The 18,503-nt window shown below is 41.1% G+C and overlaps 1 protein-coding gene and 1 non-coding gene across 2 annotated transcripts in view; one reads left to right on the top strand and one right to left on the bottom strand.

The window, feature by feature from the left end:
- LOC121161977 (putative vomeronasal receptor-like protein 4) overlaps positions 1-9,149 on the top strand; it is a 40,686-nt gene extending 31,537 nt beyond the window's left edge. The window contains exon 3 of the mRNA XM_040988725.1: positions 8,214-9,149. Coding sequence (XP_040844659.1) covers positions 8,214-9,149 — 936 coding nt within the window. The remainder of the gene's footprint in view (positions 1-8,213) is intronic.
- A 5,968-nt stretch (positions 9,150-15,117) lies between these two features.
- On the bottom strand, positions 15,118-15,223 carry LOC121161981. Its single transcript, XR_005884740.1, has one exon. It is a non-coding gene; the product is annotated as a U6 spliceosomal RNA (small nuclear RNA).
- Between the last annotated feature and the right edge of the window lie 3,280 nt (positions 15,224-18,503).

Raw genomic sequence — 18,503 nt, 5'->3', positions numbered from 1 at the left:
CCCAAATCATGTTCAGGCTAATGGGTGTTACAGCCCTGCCCAACCTGGTCTGTCCCAAGTCCCAGCTCTCAGGCTCAGCGTTGGGAATAGTGGCCTAGCAAGCTGCTCCTGGCAGTTCACATAAAAGCCAGGGATGGGGTCAGGCTTGGCCAGGCTAGGTTATAGTATTCAGTGAGCAGTGCTCTCCTGTCAGGTTTGCCCCCAGCATGGCATTTTGCACATACTGGTAGATGCTGTGGCCCAGCCTGGAATGGCCCATCTTGCTCATAATTTGTAAGTTCTCAGGGGTCTTCTGTCCAGCAGACCTAGAGACCACTAAATGGGGAAATGACAGTGTTCATCAGCAGAAACTCTGTAGAAAAACTGGTGAAGAATGTCCATTTATTTGAGAGATATCACAAGCCTATGTTGGAGAAGGGGACAGGCAGAAGGGTGGTCCTCACAGTAGTTCCAGGTGACAACAACATTGTGACTGGCTAACAGATATGTCTGTCTCTCTGGACCCTCCATTGAAGTTAAAGGTCAGGAAGCACAGGAAGCTGTGTCCAGGGCAAACGCATTATCTGCTGAAAAGCAGGATGAATGTTACATGTGTCTTCCTAGAGTTGTTTACAAAGTCACACCAAAGTAGAGAAGAAAAACTGGAGTGCAACCCATCGTTCTTGTTGCGTGTCCAGTGAACAGGCCATGTTTGGGCCTCAGTTAGTCAGGAACACAGTGTGCCATGTGCCTATATCCTCCCATATTGGCTAGACAGGCAGAGATCCACAATTAATCTCCCACAGTGAGTGGGTACTATAGCCTGGTTTCATCTTATCTGCTCCAGTCCCAGATCATGCTGGCAAGCTCTGAGTACTAACTCAATTAAAGCATCTCTGAGTGCTAATCCTCATGTGTTTTAGCACAATCTTGTCAGGATTGCAACCTGTCCTGGCTGTTGCACATATCATCAGGGTGCTAGAGACTGGCCCAACTCAGCCTGCCCTAGACCTGGCCCATACTCTGGGCTGTCCCTAGCCTTCATTCTGTTTTGCACTCACCAATGGGAGCTGTCTAAACAGCTCTTAGTTATGGATCTCACACAAACTGGTGGGTGCTCAGCCAAGCCTGACATGGCCCTCCTTTATTCCCAGCTCTCACTATGTGGGTACTACATCCCAGTCCTGCCTGGTCTACTCTCAGACCTGGCTCTCTTGTGGTACTGGCAAGTGCCACAACCTAGCCCAGCCTGTCCTGCACCCACTCTGTTCTTGTGAGTACCAGTTGGTGCTGGGGCCTAGCCCAAAGTAACACTTCCCTGGGCCCAGCTCACACACAGGCTAACGGACACTTGCAGCCTGATCCACACTGGCCCTCCACCTCACCAATTTAAATTGCAGCCTAGCAGGAGAGTTCGCTTCATTTTCCCACCAGACCCAATCCTATCCCTGGATCTTGCATGTGTTGATGGTTGCTCAAATCCAGCCTGTCTTAGCCCACTCTTATTCTTGGCACTGGCCATTGGATCCTGCATCCTAGCCTGGCCTAGCCTGTCCCCAGTCCAAAATGTGCCCAGAAGCAGCTGGAGCTTAGCACTACCCAGCTTCTCCTCATCCCTGGATCTCTTGGATTTCTTTTATTATCTTTTTTTTTTTTTCAAATAAAACTATTGGCATTTCTCTGGTGTATGTTGGGTTTGAGAAGAAGTGTGCAAATGCTCATTTTTTCATGCAAAATTTTGTAAACTCAATATTCAGTGGTTTCAGTCCAAGTCCTGATAGAGGGCTGAAATATAAACAGCACTGCATTTTACTATCAGCCTTCTGGTGTCTGTTTGCTTGAGATTCTGAATTTTGATAATTCTCCAATTTACTATCAATGTAGTGGATAATAGGCTGTCCGCTACTACTGTTATCCACTGAATCTCCAAATCTACGTGTATCAACACCGTCAGCAACACCCGAATATTGCATTGTGTGATTAAAATTTGGTATTGTTTCACTTGTGCAGTTTTTTTGTTATTATTTTATGAGAAGGACTTGGATCTGCTGAACACTAAAAATCTTGATGAAATCATGAGTTTTCCACTTCAGATTTACCTACCATCATTGGAGTGACTTCAAATCATCTCTGCTGATTTTCTGTATATCTGCTTTGGGAGTGGCAAAGCACACAGAGCCTTCAAGTTTCTTCTGTTGAGCTACTCTGTAGAGAATACATTTCATCATTTCAGTGTTCTAGATTTCAACAGAATCAATTCACAAAGGAACAATACATAGAAAAAATTTAAGATTTAGAGGGAAAGATTCAGTTCAAACAGGTGAATGTAACCCATCAGAACATAGCCATGGGTCTGCTGTTGACACTACTCCCCTCGGCAAGTTACTCACACTCAAGTCCACTCCCAGGTGTGATGTCGCTGTTATTTTGATTTATTCTAAACCCCAATGCTATAATTTTTCCTTACATCCATATGGGTATTTGTATAGATATGTAACTTTTCAAGTTTTTCCATTTTTAAAACTTTTAATTTCAACAACAGAATTTGAAAACATGGAATACAAATGGAAATTCTTAACCACTAAACATTTATTTAGGGTTTAATAGGATTTTGTTTTTATTTTTGGTTATAAGAGCTTTTTAAATCCATTTTCTGTCATCATTTCTGTATTTTTGCTTTACATCCTTAAACTCTTCACTTAAACAGAGACAGTTTTGTAAGCGACTAGTTTGAATCTGCATGAATTGATAGTTTGTTCTAGGTTAAGTGTCAGCATGATATAAACATAGGTATTTCAGAACAGAGTACACAACTTCAAAGAAACTACATTGCAAAACCAACATTTCAGTGAGGTTTCCTACCTACCCACTCTTTTCCCCATTAGTATTTATAGATGATTATAATAAACTTTATAGTTATATGTTCAGATATTTAGAGATTACATATAGATGCTTTTTGGTGCATTATTTTATAAGGCTATGTAATTGTATAAAATGATTGTTGAAGAAAAGTTTCTCATTTTTAAATATTGTTTTAAAATTAATTCACACAGCAAAAAATCCAAATTGTACAAAATTTGTAAACTTTGTTGGTAAACCTAGCTTTCACATTAGTGTTCAAAAACACCTGTGACACACATCATTTGTTTGACACTAAATACAATAAATGGTTCACAGAATAAAATTACTACTTGGGGCAGTTTTACTTTTAAAAATTAGCAAATACTTTAGAAGGAAACATCTCAAAGCTGGAATGTAGGGCAATGCAGTAGCATTAAGACTTCCAAAATGACCTCTAGTAAAACCAGTACTAGTTAGCCCAGAATAAAAGACAAACACTTTCCTTTGCCTTTGAAAACGAAGTAAAATTTTTCTTCAGTAAGTAAAGCTCAAAGAATATGCCTATTTCAAACATGCCCTACAAATGATAATTAAAGTTGTTCTTTTGACAGAGAAAAGGAATAGTACCCACCAAAACCAAAGACGTTTTGAAGAATGCCCCCCCAACAAAATACTAACAGAAGACTACATCAAACAATGAACAAATTTCAGGAGCAGATTACAACCTATCTACATTAACCTGCAGTGCAAATTGCTTAAACTGATCAAATAAAAGTCATAGATTAGTGGACTTTGTCAAAAAGCAAACACATCCATTTGTTGCCTACAGGAGACACACACCAACAATCAGTGGAAACTATATCGCAAAGATTTTGCTATTTTTATTTTCATTTATACAAAACTGTGTTTTCATGTTTAATACTTTTTAAAAAGATGTATTTATTTTTTATCAAGAGATATACAGAGAGAAGAAGAGAAAGAATGATCTTCCGTCCATTGGTTCACTCCCCAAGTGACCACAAGGGCTGGAACTGCACCAGCATGAGACACAAAGAAGAAACTCCTGCCTCCTGGCTGATGCAGGATCCCAAAGCTTTGGGCTGTTCTGGACTGCTTTCCCAGGCCACAAACAAGGGGCTGGATGGGAAATGAGGCCACTGGTATACAAACCAGTGCCCACATGGGATCCCAGCATATGCAAGGCAAGGACTTCAGCCACTAGGAAGTTCCAATTGCACTGGGTCTTTATATTTAATCCTTTACTGATTCATATACAGAGGCAACATTATATTCAAGAATGCTATTGGTTTTCATTTCTTCAGTGATATATTAGCCATTCAATAGAATGTAATTTCCCTTCATGGCAATGTAAATTTCTATTTGTTTTCCTATTGTGGATTTTGTTTTGTGGCTTTTGATTTAAGGGGATGCACAGTAACTGTGTAATGAAACTATCATATTCAGATGTGAGGATCTAATGTAATGTGCATCTCTACTTCCAGATCAAAGACGGACTCCCAATAACATGATTAAATATATATTGACAATATATTATCAAGATGCTAGAGTCCGTTATTTTTTGTTCCTATGATGATGGACTTATGATTGTTTATGAAGAGCTATAGTGTTAAAAAACATAGGGAAATTGCAGAAGGGGAGGCATTTAGTGAGAAAGTAAGGGGAATCTCGGAGAGTATGGAACTGTGTCATAAAGTAGTAATAAAAAGAAGTGAAAAAATGCAAAAACAGTTTTATCAAAGATAGCACAGGGCAGCATAAAACGAGTAAACTTAGAAAAACTTACTTGTTGCATAATACAACATGTCTTTGGATATTCAAAAAGTGAATATCAGATAAATTTAGAACACATAGGCTCAAAACCAAAACAGTTCTAGTAAAGAGAAATGCACACCTTTAAAAGACTGACTGAGAGGTTAAACTAAGACAGTGACTTGAGACAGTGATCCTTCCCTGAGTAGTTTATTTGGTAAATATCTGAAGTAACCAGATAGAAAAATAGATGGAAAGTCAGATTTGGACAGAGCAAAGAAGAGTCAGAGAAAAAGGTCTTCAGTCTGCTGGTTCACTCCCCAGATGGCTGCATTGGTCCAGAACTGAGCCAATCTGAAGCCAGCATGCAGGAGATTCTTCCAAGTGCAAGCCCCAAGGCTTTGGGCTGTCCTCTGTTGGTTTACCAGGCCACAGATACTGAGCTGGATGAGAAGTAGCACAGTAAGGGCCTGAATAGGTGCCCATATAGGATCTCAAAGTGTGCAAAGTGAGGACTTTAGTAACTACACTTTAGCATTTTCTCTGCATAATTTTCTATGTATGATTGGTTGGATATGGTTAACGTATATCAGTAGTGGGTACAGTGTGATGATTCCAATGGCTAAAACCTCACATTGTAAATACCAAGATCCCATAGTGGTTCTGGTCCATGTCCTGGTTGTTCCACTGCCCTTCCAAATTCCTGCTTACAGCAAGCAGTGGAGGATAGCATAAAGAAGTGGGAGGCAGCACCCACATACGCAACCCAGAAAACTCTTGGATTGTGGCTTGATAAAAGTTCAATTCCAGTCATTGTGGTCATTGAAGTAGTAAATCAGTGAATAGAACATCTTTCTCTCTCTCTCTCTGTTTCTCTGTAAATCTGATCTTCTTTTCAGAAATATTAAAATACTATATAAAATACTATTATACAGAATATACATATACATATTATATATAATATTTTAAATTTATTCTACATATTACACATATTTAAGTAGAAAATGTTCTTTTCAGAATAAACGTAAATGATTTGTAAATTTATCCATATATATATCAGCAGAGAAATAAAGAGATTATAAAATTTAAAGTAAGTAGTACGACTTCATCAACCTAAAGCTGGTCCTGATGAACATTTTCAGATATTAAAAACACTATAAGCCAAAAAGCTAACTTGAGGAAGTGACCACTTCCGACTCTAGATACTTCTTCCAAGTTGACTTACAAGTCTGGGTGGTGACTGGCAGAGGTAGGATGAGATTACAGTCAAGTCCAAGGAACCTGGACCCTCTGAGACCTGCTCATCATCATGCTGCCTTCTGCTCATTAGTGCACATTCAGTGTAATTAAGAACAGGGTGTTTATGGACTCAACAACGAAGGACTCAGCAAGGGAGAGGGCAGAGCTGGCCCCAGGGACCCAGAGCACCCTGAAGGAGCCAAACTCATCACACTGACATGCTGACATCAGTGACAGCATCAATGAGTGCTGGAACTCAGGCAAGGATAAACAGGCCTGGCTGTGCTGCTCTGCCACAGTTCCAGCCACATCCCTGCAGACTGTTCAGGTGAGTGAGGCTGAGTGTGTGTGTGTTCAGGGGTAGCTGCCTTTGCTCTGGAAGGGAAGCTGTTTCATGTAGGGCTGTTCAAGGCCAGGTAGGGAGTGGGTAGGTTTTCAGCTCCCCTGTTCTCTGTCTGCTGTGGAAGAGGAAGGTGTGAGTACCCAGGGAGAGGGTGGCTATCGCTGCCCAGTGTGTCCAGCAATACCTGCTTGTGTGGCCCTGGAGGGAGACTGTGTGCAGCAGAGGCATTGATGCCCTGAGTCTGAGGCTGCTGCATCTCTCAGGTGTGAGAGAGGCAGTGTGCATCAGGCAGTGCACTCTGAGCCCAGATGGGGAGCTCTTCCTCTCACAGGGCCCTGGCTCTTGTATACCTTCTCTATCAAAACTAAGATTTTTTTTTTTTCTTTCATTTTAGTGTCTCTTCCTTCTGGTGTCCTTCAGTACTTTGTGGCATTTTATGATTGTTTTCTGGCATTTTTTAGACGCAAGACATGACTCAGTAACTAACTATTGAGAATAGATCAAATGTGACAACTAAAATAAGAAAACATAGACAGGTCTGTTTAGGAAATCAGTCTTTTTCATGTTGGGTACTGACATGAGCATTGCATGCATCTACCCATTTAATTCTCTCAGTAAATCTTGGTAATATAAAGCACTGTCTGGTAACAGATGCGAGTTAGAAACTGAGGACGCCAGGTTGCACTTTTAGGGTCATACATGGTAGTTTTCTTTAAGTAGATGGAGAGCAAGGACAAGGTACACAGAAATTAAAAAAAAAAAAAAAACAGAGAAAACAAAGCCATTACAAAACCTTTCTCTGATTTCCACAGAGGTAGAGATCGCATAAGCCTCAGCTTTGCTGCTCCCACTATGGGAAAGGGGCCTTTCTTTCCCTCTCTGTTAGTGACTGGGCCATTTGCTTGAAACGGTCAAGTGCAATTCTTCTGAGATGCTTTCATTCATACTAAAGGTATGTATGATTCATGAGTTTAGATTCTATTAATAGTATATACATATCAGTTGCATCAATTCACAGGCTAGAACATGACATTTCAGTGCTAAATAAAATATGATAAAATCAGAGCCTGATAACTGCTGTGTTTAAATACCTCCCAGTTTGTCATTCCCTGTGTTGGGAATATTTAAAATCCTAAGAGCTGCTCTGAAACATGCATTAATCCTGGTTCATCATGCATATTTTGCTGAGCTATAGAATGTCAAAATTAGTCGTTCTTTTAAGTCTCAACCTTCTGTCCACTGACTTCCATTTCCCTCCTATGCAATTACTTGTGTGTTTGACATTCTGCTATGAAATTTTCACTCCCATAGGTGAGAATATGCAGAATTTCAGTTTCTGTGCATGGTTGGTTTCCCAAAACTTAGTGGAGGTGTAAGAAGTATGCCCATCACATACTAGCACAGACCAGATTCGTAAGTTGCTGAATGTGAGCAGAGAAATGCAAGGACCTAAGGATCGTGATTTAGACCTGATGAAGGGCTGTTGTCACTGAGTCCACATCTGTCTTGTAACAAGCTTCTAGTACATTTGGATGTAATTGCTACACAGAAGGCTTTTGTGAAAAGGCAGGATAATGCACTAATACGGGTTTTAATTTTAAATTGCAGCTCTCACCGTCTTTGTTTCAGCAGAAAGAAGACAAAAAGAAGATACCAAGTAGAGATGAGAGCCTGTGGATGGCATGGCGATTCAACAGGCTGATTCCACACCTGCAGCACCATTATTGTATTTGGTAATTAGTTCTAGCTTTGGTTGCTTCACTTCTGATTCCTCTTGTTTATGGACTGGAAAATCATTAGAAGATGATTCAAAAACATTGGGTACCTGCAGATGTTAGAAACGCTGGACTCCCTCTCTCTTTCTCCTTCTCTCTGCATACCTTCATTTTAAAAAATAAATAAATCCAAAGGAAAGATAAGTTTTATGCTATAGACAAGGAATAAACTATGGACATGTTGCAGCAATACTATTCTTCTCACTAAGTCCAAAGCACATTCACTGATTTGAAACTGTCATGCTCATTTCCTTGTGTTCTGCAAGTTTTCTCTAGGTCATTCCACGAAATCAGAAGATACACAGAGTCACGTCATCCAGAAAATGAGCTTCCTTTCTCTCACAGGGCCTGGAATTTTGGGAAACTTGATTATGCTTTTGAAACATGTACGTATACTAGTCCTGAGTCATGAGAAAAATTCCATAGATCTTATCCTCATTCAATTGGCTATTTCAAACATTGTCATTATTTGTACCACAGGAATCAGAGACATAACCACAGTGGTGTATTTTAGTAACTTCCTACTAGGTGAGACTGTTTGCAAAATCATGGTTTACCTGAGTAGGGTGGCACGGGGCATTTCCATCTGCTCCACCTGCCTCCTCAGTGTAGTCCAGGCCATCACCATCAGTCCCAGGAACACCTTGTGGAGAAAGTTCAAACCACACACTGCATGGCAGGTTCTTCCCCACCTCCTCCTCTTCTGGATCTTTAGCTTTCTCATAAGCTCTAACTTACGGCACTACATCACAGCAGTCAACAACAAGAATGGATCTAATGTTAGAATGTATGTTGGTTATTGCTACATGCTGCCAGCTCCACAAATCATCAGGTGGCTCTTCCTCTGTCTCATGGCTCTTCGAGACCTCACCTTTCAGACTCTCATGGGCTGGAGCAGTGTGTACATGGCTCTCTATCTGTACAAACATCACAAGCGTGTCCTCTACCTCCAGAACTCCAGGTTTGCCAAATATCCCAGCCCAGAGATCAGAGCCACTCAGAGTACTCTCATTCTCATGACCTGCTTCCTGTTCTTTTATTGGACAGATTTCATTTTCTCCTTACACATAGGGATCACATTGTCAGAGGAATCAACCACATTACATGCTAAAATACTTCTAGAAGTTGGTTATTGCAGTCTGAGTCCCTTTGTCCTGATCAGCAGGGGTATTCATATAACTAAATGCTGGAGTGCTCACTGAGAATCTGAAGGAACTGCTTCTGCACAATCCTTCAGGTATGAAAGATTTCTTTCTAGGGATTGCCTTTCCTCGCATTCATCATAATGTTAAATCCATCAAAGTCATGCAAATGGACTTTATTTTAAAAATCAATTTGGTACCAGGCAATCTATGCCTCTTCAGGGCTCCCAGGAAGTGGAAAACACAGATTCCTTCCAGTTTCTCTTTCTCTTTCTGGTATATCGGCATAATGCTTTTATATTCTTGCTTATACAACTAGGACTGTTGTTTAGTTGGCATTCTGACTCTGAAGAAAAAGGAAAATAACAGAAAAAGAGACTCCATGTGTTTGCTGACACACATATAGAAAGTAAGAGAGAGAGAGAGAGAGAAAGAGAGAGAGAGAGAGAGAGCAATCCCAAAATGTTTAGGACAAAAACAAAGAAACAAACAAAGAAAACCCCACATTTTAAAAGAAATTTCTGGGGCACATTTTATATATTCTTAAATTTATAGTCTATGCATCCTCCAAATCTAAGGTGGAATAATCTGCCACACATACTGGCAAGCATAGCAACCAGGGCTGGAGGTGGACCTTGTGGGGATTGTAGAGGGATGCTATGCCTAGGCTTCAGTTTCTACTGGTGTAGAATAGGGACAAAGTCCATTCGGTCCTGCAGAAGACATCTGATACCACAGTGCAGGAACGAAACAAATTGATTAGCCCAGCCATACATTGACAGCAAATATCTAGGCAATGCAGGATCTGGGATGCCCAATGTCTGCAAATGGACCTCGGGAGGATTTCCTCATCCTTGGATCAATGAGATCAACAGTATTTCAGAGGTATCAAAACCACTTGAGTGGAGCCCTTGGAGCAAGCACCACATCAGGGACCCTGGGATAAAATCAGGCAGCCATTCTCCAAATCTAGACGCTGGAACAGATGGCAGGCTGGATAACGCTTCTCCCCTAATTTTAGCTGTTCCAGATACAGGAGGAAGAAAGGGAAAATTTGGAAACAATGGTCTCACCCACTCTCCACTGTTCCTTCACCCTTCCCATGCTGGTCAACTATGTAAACATCAGCAAAAATAAATTTTTAAAAAAGAAGGTGCCCTTTGTTCTCAGCATTGCCTGATTAATATATTGAAGGAGAACATGTTAGTCCCGTAGAATTATGCTCAACTGAACAATAGCTTGATGAAGTAGAGGATGAGAACGACAGAAGAAACAGTTCAGAGTATCAGAAGTAAATTTGGCCAATAGTTTAGAGTATCAGAAGCTCATAATAAGTCTAATAAATAGCATTTATAAATGATTATACAGAACATCAGCTTACTGTTTGAAAATTTAAAAAAAACATGTTTAACATGAATTTTTTTTCTGTCAGTCCAGTATTTATATCAGATGCACACATTGCATGTTTTTGGTTTAATTATACCAGGAAGGTTATTCCATGTTTGTTAGAGGTGAGCTGCCCAATGGTGAAAGTGATCAACCCTTTCTGATGATCCCGGGCCAAGAGTTACATTCACTTAAAGGCATTGGGGAAGAATTAGTGCAACTGGAAAAACATCAAGTCCATAAAGCAAATCTGAAATTGGTCTTAGAAGCAAATGCCAGCAAAGAAAGGTTAGATGATGATGGGAGGATTTGAAGAAGGCTCTGGCACTAAGTCTCAGGGGAAGTGACTTGGGAGATGAAGAGCAAGATATCCACAGGACTGCTCAGTTCAGCATGCAAGGCAGTTCCAGAAAGATGTCTCCAGGTATTCTACAGACATCAAGTACAGACCTCACTTCAGGGGCCCTATGGAACATAAGCCTCACTTAAAATGCAGTTGCATTCATGGAGTAGATGCAGTGTAGTTTCTTTATTCATTCCTGTTTGGAATCCTACTCAGCCAGTAAAAAGAATGAATTTCGACTATTTGCAACCAAATGGTCCCAACTAGAGACCATTATGTTCAGTGAATTAGGTCAATCCCAAAAGGATAAATATCATATATTGTTTCTGATATAAAGCAACCTTCAAGAAAAACTACAAAATCAATAGCCCTTTTAACACGGTTTGTGTTACATCTCAGGAGTTTTGATAAAAAAATATTTTTCTTATTAATTTTCTCACTGACTCATAGGTTACACAGTAGCATCAATTTTTTGATTTTGACTTTTTGATTTTCAATGCTTCAAGCCACTCATTGGTCATTCAGTAGCATGTTATTTAATTTCATGTTGTCAAATTTCTATTTTTTCTTCCTGTTGCTTTTCTTTTATGGCTTTTCATTCAACAAGATGTATAGTAACTGTGTAATAAAGACTATTGTATCCAAATGTGAAGGTCCAATGCAGTATGCATCTATACTTCTGAATCAAACATGGATTCCCAATTACACTGTTATATATCTTGAGAACAGGATACTGGATTCCCTGCCATTGTCCATACCTACAATATCAGGATACACTTAAATAGCAGAATGACAGACTTATGAGTGTTAATGAAAGACTATCATGTTTTAATGACTGTATCAATGAGTGGAGGCATGGGAATTTGGGGAGGAGAAAAGAGAATGCCCAGAGCCTATGAAACCGTATCATAAAATAATAAAATAAATACATTTAACTTTAAAAGTTGAAATGAAGCAATTGTGAGAGGCAGATCCCCCGGGCAGGTTTCCTGTGTGTGTGAAAACTCTTCTGCACATTCTGGCACACTTGGGATTGTTGGAAATGATGTTCTGAGTGTGAAGACACTCTCTGAGCAGCTGTTGCAGTAGTCATTATGTCTAATATGTGAGAGGGCGAGAGGGGCACCATTCCAAACCACGCAAAAACAGTGGGCTTTCCCCCGCTCTCTCTTTTATTTTCCACAACCCCTCACCTACCCTCGCCACCCCCTCCTGCATCTGGAGAAACTGCAGCAGGGAGGTTCGCCAGCATCTTCCCAGGCACAAAGACAGAATTGGTCTCATTCTGACGGCCCCACAGTTTTCCCCACACCCTTTCTCTCCCCTTCTCCTGGCAGAGGTGAGCAGTACTGGTTGTTGTCTTGGCTGTTTCACCATTGTTGTTGGACCAGGGGAGTTCCACGGTGGTGAAGATACAGGGCTTATTTGAGCTCTAGGGTGCTTTTAGCAGTAGACTGCAAGGTGCAAATGCGGCTGGGTTGCCCCTTAGTGAAATGAGATGAGAGTTGCTTCAGCGGGTGGGGAATTAGCTCAGGAGCTGCAGTGCTTGCTTAGCAGGTGAGAGGTGGTGGGATCCATACCCATATTCTCCATGCTCCTCATTATGAAAACAAGAAAAAGAAGCCTCTGTGATTTAATTCAGTGGAACACTTCAAGCATCCACTGTGATTACAGACTACATACCACAGATTGTGCAGAACGTTGTCTCCTTACCTTGCAGGCTTTAGATCCCGAAGGGGCACTGGTTTCCTTCCTGGCTTGTCTACTCTTTTCTTCATGTAAAATGTTATGTTCATTGCACTTTTGGTTAACCCATTCCTGGATCCCTGGGAAAAAATCCCACTTGGTCAGGGTGGGTGATCTTTTGCATGTGCTATTGGATTAGAATTTTATTGAGGAGTTTTGCAGTTTTATTGAGGTCAGGGGTATTGGTCTTGTAAAGGGGTGTGGTTATTGATGGCTCGCACCCGCTTGTCAAGTTAATAGAGTGGACAGGGCGTGGAAATGGAGTTTCTGCACTCCGCACTCCTACGTCTTTTCATACCTCGTTTCCACCTTTCAAGTTAATCGACAGGCACCCCATCCCTCCTGCCTTTCACTCCATTCAGAATAGATGACAGTGCAGAGATTGCTCCAGTGGCTTACACTGGCAGGGTCCCTCCAGGTTCCTATTGTGCCAGGTTAGGTTAATTAAAGTCTGGGCTCTGATAATTCCCTTCCTGTCTAAAACTTTGTTTGTGCAGCATGACTCTCAATCTGATTGGAGGATGAGAACTTGAAAAGCCTTGAAGTTTGCTGCTTGGCACAGTACCTCCTGGAGTGTTGTGGGAGTTGCTGTGGCCAAGTTTGGACAATAAAGAATTCTTCAACTCTACACTTGTGTCCTGCACTATCTCTCTCGCTCTGTACTAAAGTCTGTGATTCTCTTTTGTTGTATCTTCTCTGGCACTCATAAGGACATGTCTGGAAGGGATCCTCCCTTTCAATTGTTTTGATTAGTTGGAGAAACATTCATGCTTTCTTAAAAGCGTGATACATCTTGACAGTGTAGCTATCTGATCCTTGGACCGTTCTTGAGAGGTTCTTTATTACTGATGCAACAGTATCTTGGTTATTGGCTTATTTAGGCTTCCTAAATGCCTCAATGTTAGTAAATGGCATGTCTCCAAGTGTCTGTTCAATTCCTGTTTAGATCCTCTTGGTTAGGATTCCCATCTATGTGAAAGGTCATCTGCATGTTCTGGAGCACCCTACTTGGGTGTGATCTGGATGATGCTGTGCGTGGGGAAGACAAGATTCAAGAAGCTGTGACCATGACTTTAGAAACTGTTCAAAACCACTTGAACACAGAAGAAAGAATATTACAGAGCAAAAGCGATTGGGATTCTCCTGTTTGCCAGCATTATCTTGTGTGGTGACATAATAGGTAAAATGTCAAAGAGAACACATTCAGCACAGCAAATGAGACTTTTGGGTGGTGTGCAAACAAAATACAAAAGAGTGGAAAAAATGTATCTATTGTAGAACTAAACAGTTATTCTCTGCACAGTAGCCAAAGACATGCAGCAATTAAGAACACTTAAAGTAGTTCTTTAGTTGGAGAAAAAATACCAATTTTTATTACTGGAAATGTATATATTCCACCTTCCTCAATGGCCTGTTCCTGCCTGAAGCAGTGAGGGAAGAGGTGGAGGATCAAGATTTTCACTCTGTGAAACAATGCAACCTCCTGGATTCATGCTTCCACTAAGTGACTTTCCTGCCTTTCAACATGAGGTAAGGCATCCCAGACACCAAGAATTCTCATGAGGACGTGAGAATGGATTGTTTCCTCTGCAAACCCATAACTTGATTATGCTGGAGTGCCTACACTTGAATTTAATGATACATTTATCATGTTTTGCACTGCCATGCCAAATTGCGGTGGTTTTCCACATTTCCAGATACCTGCCTATCGCTGTTGACCTCTTACTCAGATTTTTCTTTTCTTTGCCCAGGTTTAATAAGGCACCTTCATTCTGGCACTTAGCTCAAAGTCACTGGATACTGACACTATAGACCTTGCGGTAGCCTTTAAGTTACTCATAGAACTTCCCAATGCCTTGTTTGTGACAATAGTGAGTGCATGATGCTGGCTTATTTGATTGTGAATTATAGGATTCCTACCTGTCTCCTTGAGTTTTTTCTGAGATAGGAGAGGATGTGATGTGCACCTAACCACAATGAAGTTGGAGATGTGTCAGTGACACTAGGTTGTTGGCAAATCAGGCTGTGGCTGAGTGAAAGGAATGTTTTATAGGCCAGAAAAAGCACCATGATCAAAACTTGAAAAGGTTTCTTAAGTCTGAAGTGTTGTGGGCTAAGGAGTTGACTATCACTCATTAAGCCAAGCACTACAGGGAGTGGGTTGGCTCTAGAAGCACCTGGTCTCAGCTATATCCAATATGCGCTAATGAGGGTATGGGGTAAAGAGTAACAAGAAGTATGTGAGAGGTCAAGAGAGGAGGCAATAAAGGAAGGCCTCAAAGATGCTTCAGAGAGACTTCCACCATCACTGGTCTCCTGTAAGTTCTTCATTCCTCAGACCATCGTGGTGTCCATGTTACTGGCGCTGCTGGCCGGAACACTGAAGGGATTTTACAGTTATGGATTTGGAGTAACAGTTTATAAAATTTTAAAAGAAATGAAATTAAGATCCAGGTATTGACAGCTGGTGTTCATTGGGCTGATTCTCCAGCCATCAAGCACAAGCATCCCATATATGCACCTGATAGTCTTCCAGACGCTCCAATTCCAATTCAGCTCTCAGGATGCCCCAACTCCCTGTGTGTCATTCTTGCATGGGGGCCATGCTAATCTTCTCTCTATTGTTTTAATTTTAGTATATGTGCTGCTGTCTATGTTCTTGGGTCCCTGTCCTCATGTGGATGACCCAGAGGAAACACATGCACAGCTCAGCTAAGCTGTGACTATTTGAGGAGCAAATCCATGGATGGAAGACCTGTTTCTCCTTTTCTCTCCTTTTAAATAAAAGTAAGTAAATCTTAAAAAAAGGAAATGAAAAGAAAATCCAATTATGAACCCACTACTTGAATGCTGGCAAAAACGTATTGATCCTGGAGTATCCTGTTACTTATATTTTTATTTAGTTCTTCCATTGGTGTACTTAATTCCTATATGTGGTAGCAACAGAACTGCCTGCAAATGTCTCTTCAGATGGCAACAGCTATATCCTTAAAGGTGACCACATATGGGTAGAGCATGGTGGTCTAGCAGCTAAAGTCCTTGATTTGAACGTGTTAGAATGCCATATGGGTGCTGGATCTAATCCTGGCAGCCCCACTTCACATTCAGGCCCTGCTTATGGCCTGGGAAATCAGTTGAGGACAACACAAAGCTGTGGAATCCTGTATGTGCAGGGGAGACATTAAGGAAATTCTTAGCTCTGGATTTGGATCAGTACAGCACTGGCCCTTGCAGTCACTTGGGGAGTGAATCTCCTCTCTGTATATTTGACTTGCAATAAAAATAAAATGAATCTTTAAAGGAGGGGCCTGGGAAATCAGCAGAGAGAAGAGAGAAAAGCTCAAAGCCTTAGGATCCTGCACCCATGTGGGAGAATTGGAAGAAGCTCATGGCTCCTGGACCCAGACAGGCTCAGCTTTGGACTTTGCAACCACAGGTGAGTGAACGAGTGCATGGAGGAGCTTCTCTCTCTATTTCTCTGCATGGAAGATGCCTGTGTTTCCACTACTTTTCTCTGCCATTCCAAGGAAATTAGATAAATCTCAAAAATTTAGAAAAAAATTGCAATAATTGTTATGTAAAGTGTTTGATTTAGTTTATCAGCTATTATGGTGACATTTACCTCCATTTCACAGATGACTGAAGCTTAGAGAAATTAAGACATTTTTAAAAGGAGTAAAATCAAATGCAAACAATCTGGTTTTTTTTTATTATTATTTTAAAACCTTGTTGGGCCCGGCGTGGTGGCGCAAGTGGTTAAAGGTCCTCGCCTTGCACGCCCGAGATCCCATATGGGCACCGGTTCTAATCCCGACAGCCCCGCTTCCCTTCCAGCTCCCTGCCTGTGGCCTGGGAAAGCAGTCGAGGACGGCCCAAAGCTTTGGGACCCTGCACCCGCGTGGGAGACCCTGAAGAGGCTCCTGGCTTCGGATCAGCATAGTATTGGCCCGTTGCGCTCACTTGGGGAGTGAATCATCGGATGGAAGATCTTCCTCTCTGTCTCTCCTCTCTGTATATCCGCCTTTCCAATGAAAAAATAATAAAAATAAATCTTAAAAAAAAGCAAAAAAATAAAAAACACCAAAAAACAAACAAACAAAAAAAACCTTGTTAATGATCTCACTAAGCATCTAGAACAGGATGCATGGAGGGAAAAATAAAATAGAGGATAGGGAGCAGACAAGGGAAAGGGGAATGTGCAGTCAGCTTTGGATGTATATGGAGCTTCTGCTCTGAATAATGAGAAAGTCCTGGGAATGGATAGAGTGACAGTTGTACAGCATTGTAAATGTACATGATGACACTAAAATGAATACTGAAAAACTTTAAATGACAAGATGTCTTCTGTATATAAATCTATATAAACATCTACTCTTCTTTTAATATCACACAAGGCTTCAGCATGGTTTTCCCCACTCTAGTTTAAGCATTCATTCTGTTATTCTTTTAAGAAATACTTGCAGTTATTGTTCCATTAATCACACATTGATTCACAATCATATGCATACCACCCAGGTCCAGACTTCTCCTGAAAATCTCTGCATTCATATTTTCTTTCTTTCCATTTAAAAAAAAAAGATTTATTTAATTATATTAGAAAAAGAGGTATACAAACAGAAGAGGAAAGAGGAAGATCATACATCCAATGATTCACTCTAAAAATGAATGCAACTGCCAAAGCTGAGCTGATCTGAAGCCAGGAGTCAGCAACCTCTCCTAGGTGTCTCTCATGGATGCAGAGTCCTAAGGCTTTGGGCTTTCTTCCACTGCTTTCCCAGGCCACAAGCAGGGAGCTGGATGGGAAGTAGGGCTTCCAGTATTAGAACTGGTGTCTATATAGGATCCTGGCAACTGCAAGGTGAGCACATTAGGTGCTAGGCTACCATGCTTGGCCCTGCACTCACATTCTCAACGAGAAACATGAGTCTATCCAGCACAGCTCTCTAGAACCTTCTTCTTGTTGCAGGTCCACCTATTGGCAGGTCTAGGAAATGTGTGGAGGATGCCTCCTGCACCAGGGACCTGGTGAGGGCTGCAGATGTTGAAAGATTCCACAGGTCACCTCAGAAGGTTACAGTAATAAGTGTGAACAAATAGGAATCCTTCCATATATTTCTAAAGTTCTTCTTTTGCCTACAATGCCAGTTTCCCATTTCCAAGCTCTTTAACACTAAAAATTAAAAACCTTTTCCTAAAATGTTACCCTCATTATTTAAGCTATCTTTATCAAAATTTGTTTGTGGTCTTCAGTTGTTGTAGTGTTCACACAAATATAACAGCAAATGAGCAGGTTTTTTCATTATTTCCTTCCAAGTGTACTTTACCTGTCCATGTGCCCAGTGCCTACATTATACTTGCACATACACACTCGCCTGCATGCCTGTTGAAACATGCACTTGTAATCACACATGTACACAGGCAGACACACACATGGTACATACACACAGATATATGTAGATGCATCCCGAGGCACACACAGGCACATAAACCTAGTAAGTGCATCATTAGCTAAAAGCGATCAGGTGTTTATTTCCTAAGGTCCTCCTGCAAGCAGGCAGGTTCTTCCCAGTCACTTTTCAGTGGATGTGGGTGCTATTTATTCATGTCAGATTTTGTCTCTTCTTCTTCATGGGTTAATTTCATTTTATTTTGTTTCATGTCATCTTGCTTCATTTTATTTCATGTCTTCTCTCTGTGTTGTTACATAAGGCACCCTACATGAGGGAAACATAGGGAGAAGGCATCTGGTGTGATTTTATTGGTGTAGTGGTCAACAGGCTTGCCTCACTTGTGACAGGTCCCTTACATGAGCGTGAAACAGGTGTTTATCTTCAAGTGCGTGAAGAGAGTCATCAGTTCTCTCCTGGGCAGCTGTTCTATGTCAGCCCACACTTCCATCTGGGGGTTCCTTAGCAGAACCTTGCCTTCTTCTGTCCTGC

This window comes from Ochotona curzoniae, unplaced genomic scaffold (genome assembly GCF_017591425.1).
Source record: "Ochotona curzoniae isolate NIBS_2020 unplaced genomic scaffold, NIBS_Ocur_1.0 contig_498, whole genome shotgun sequence".
Lineage (NCBI taxonomy): Eukaryota > Metazoa > Chordata > Mammalia > Lagomorpha > Ochotonidae > Ochotona > Ochotona curzoniae.
This window is presented reverse-complemented; position numbering and strand designations above follow the sequence as displayed.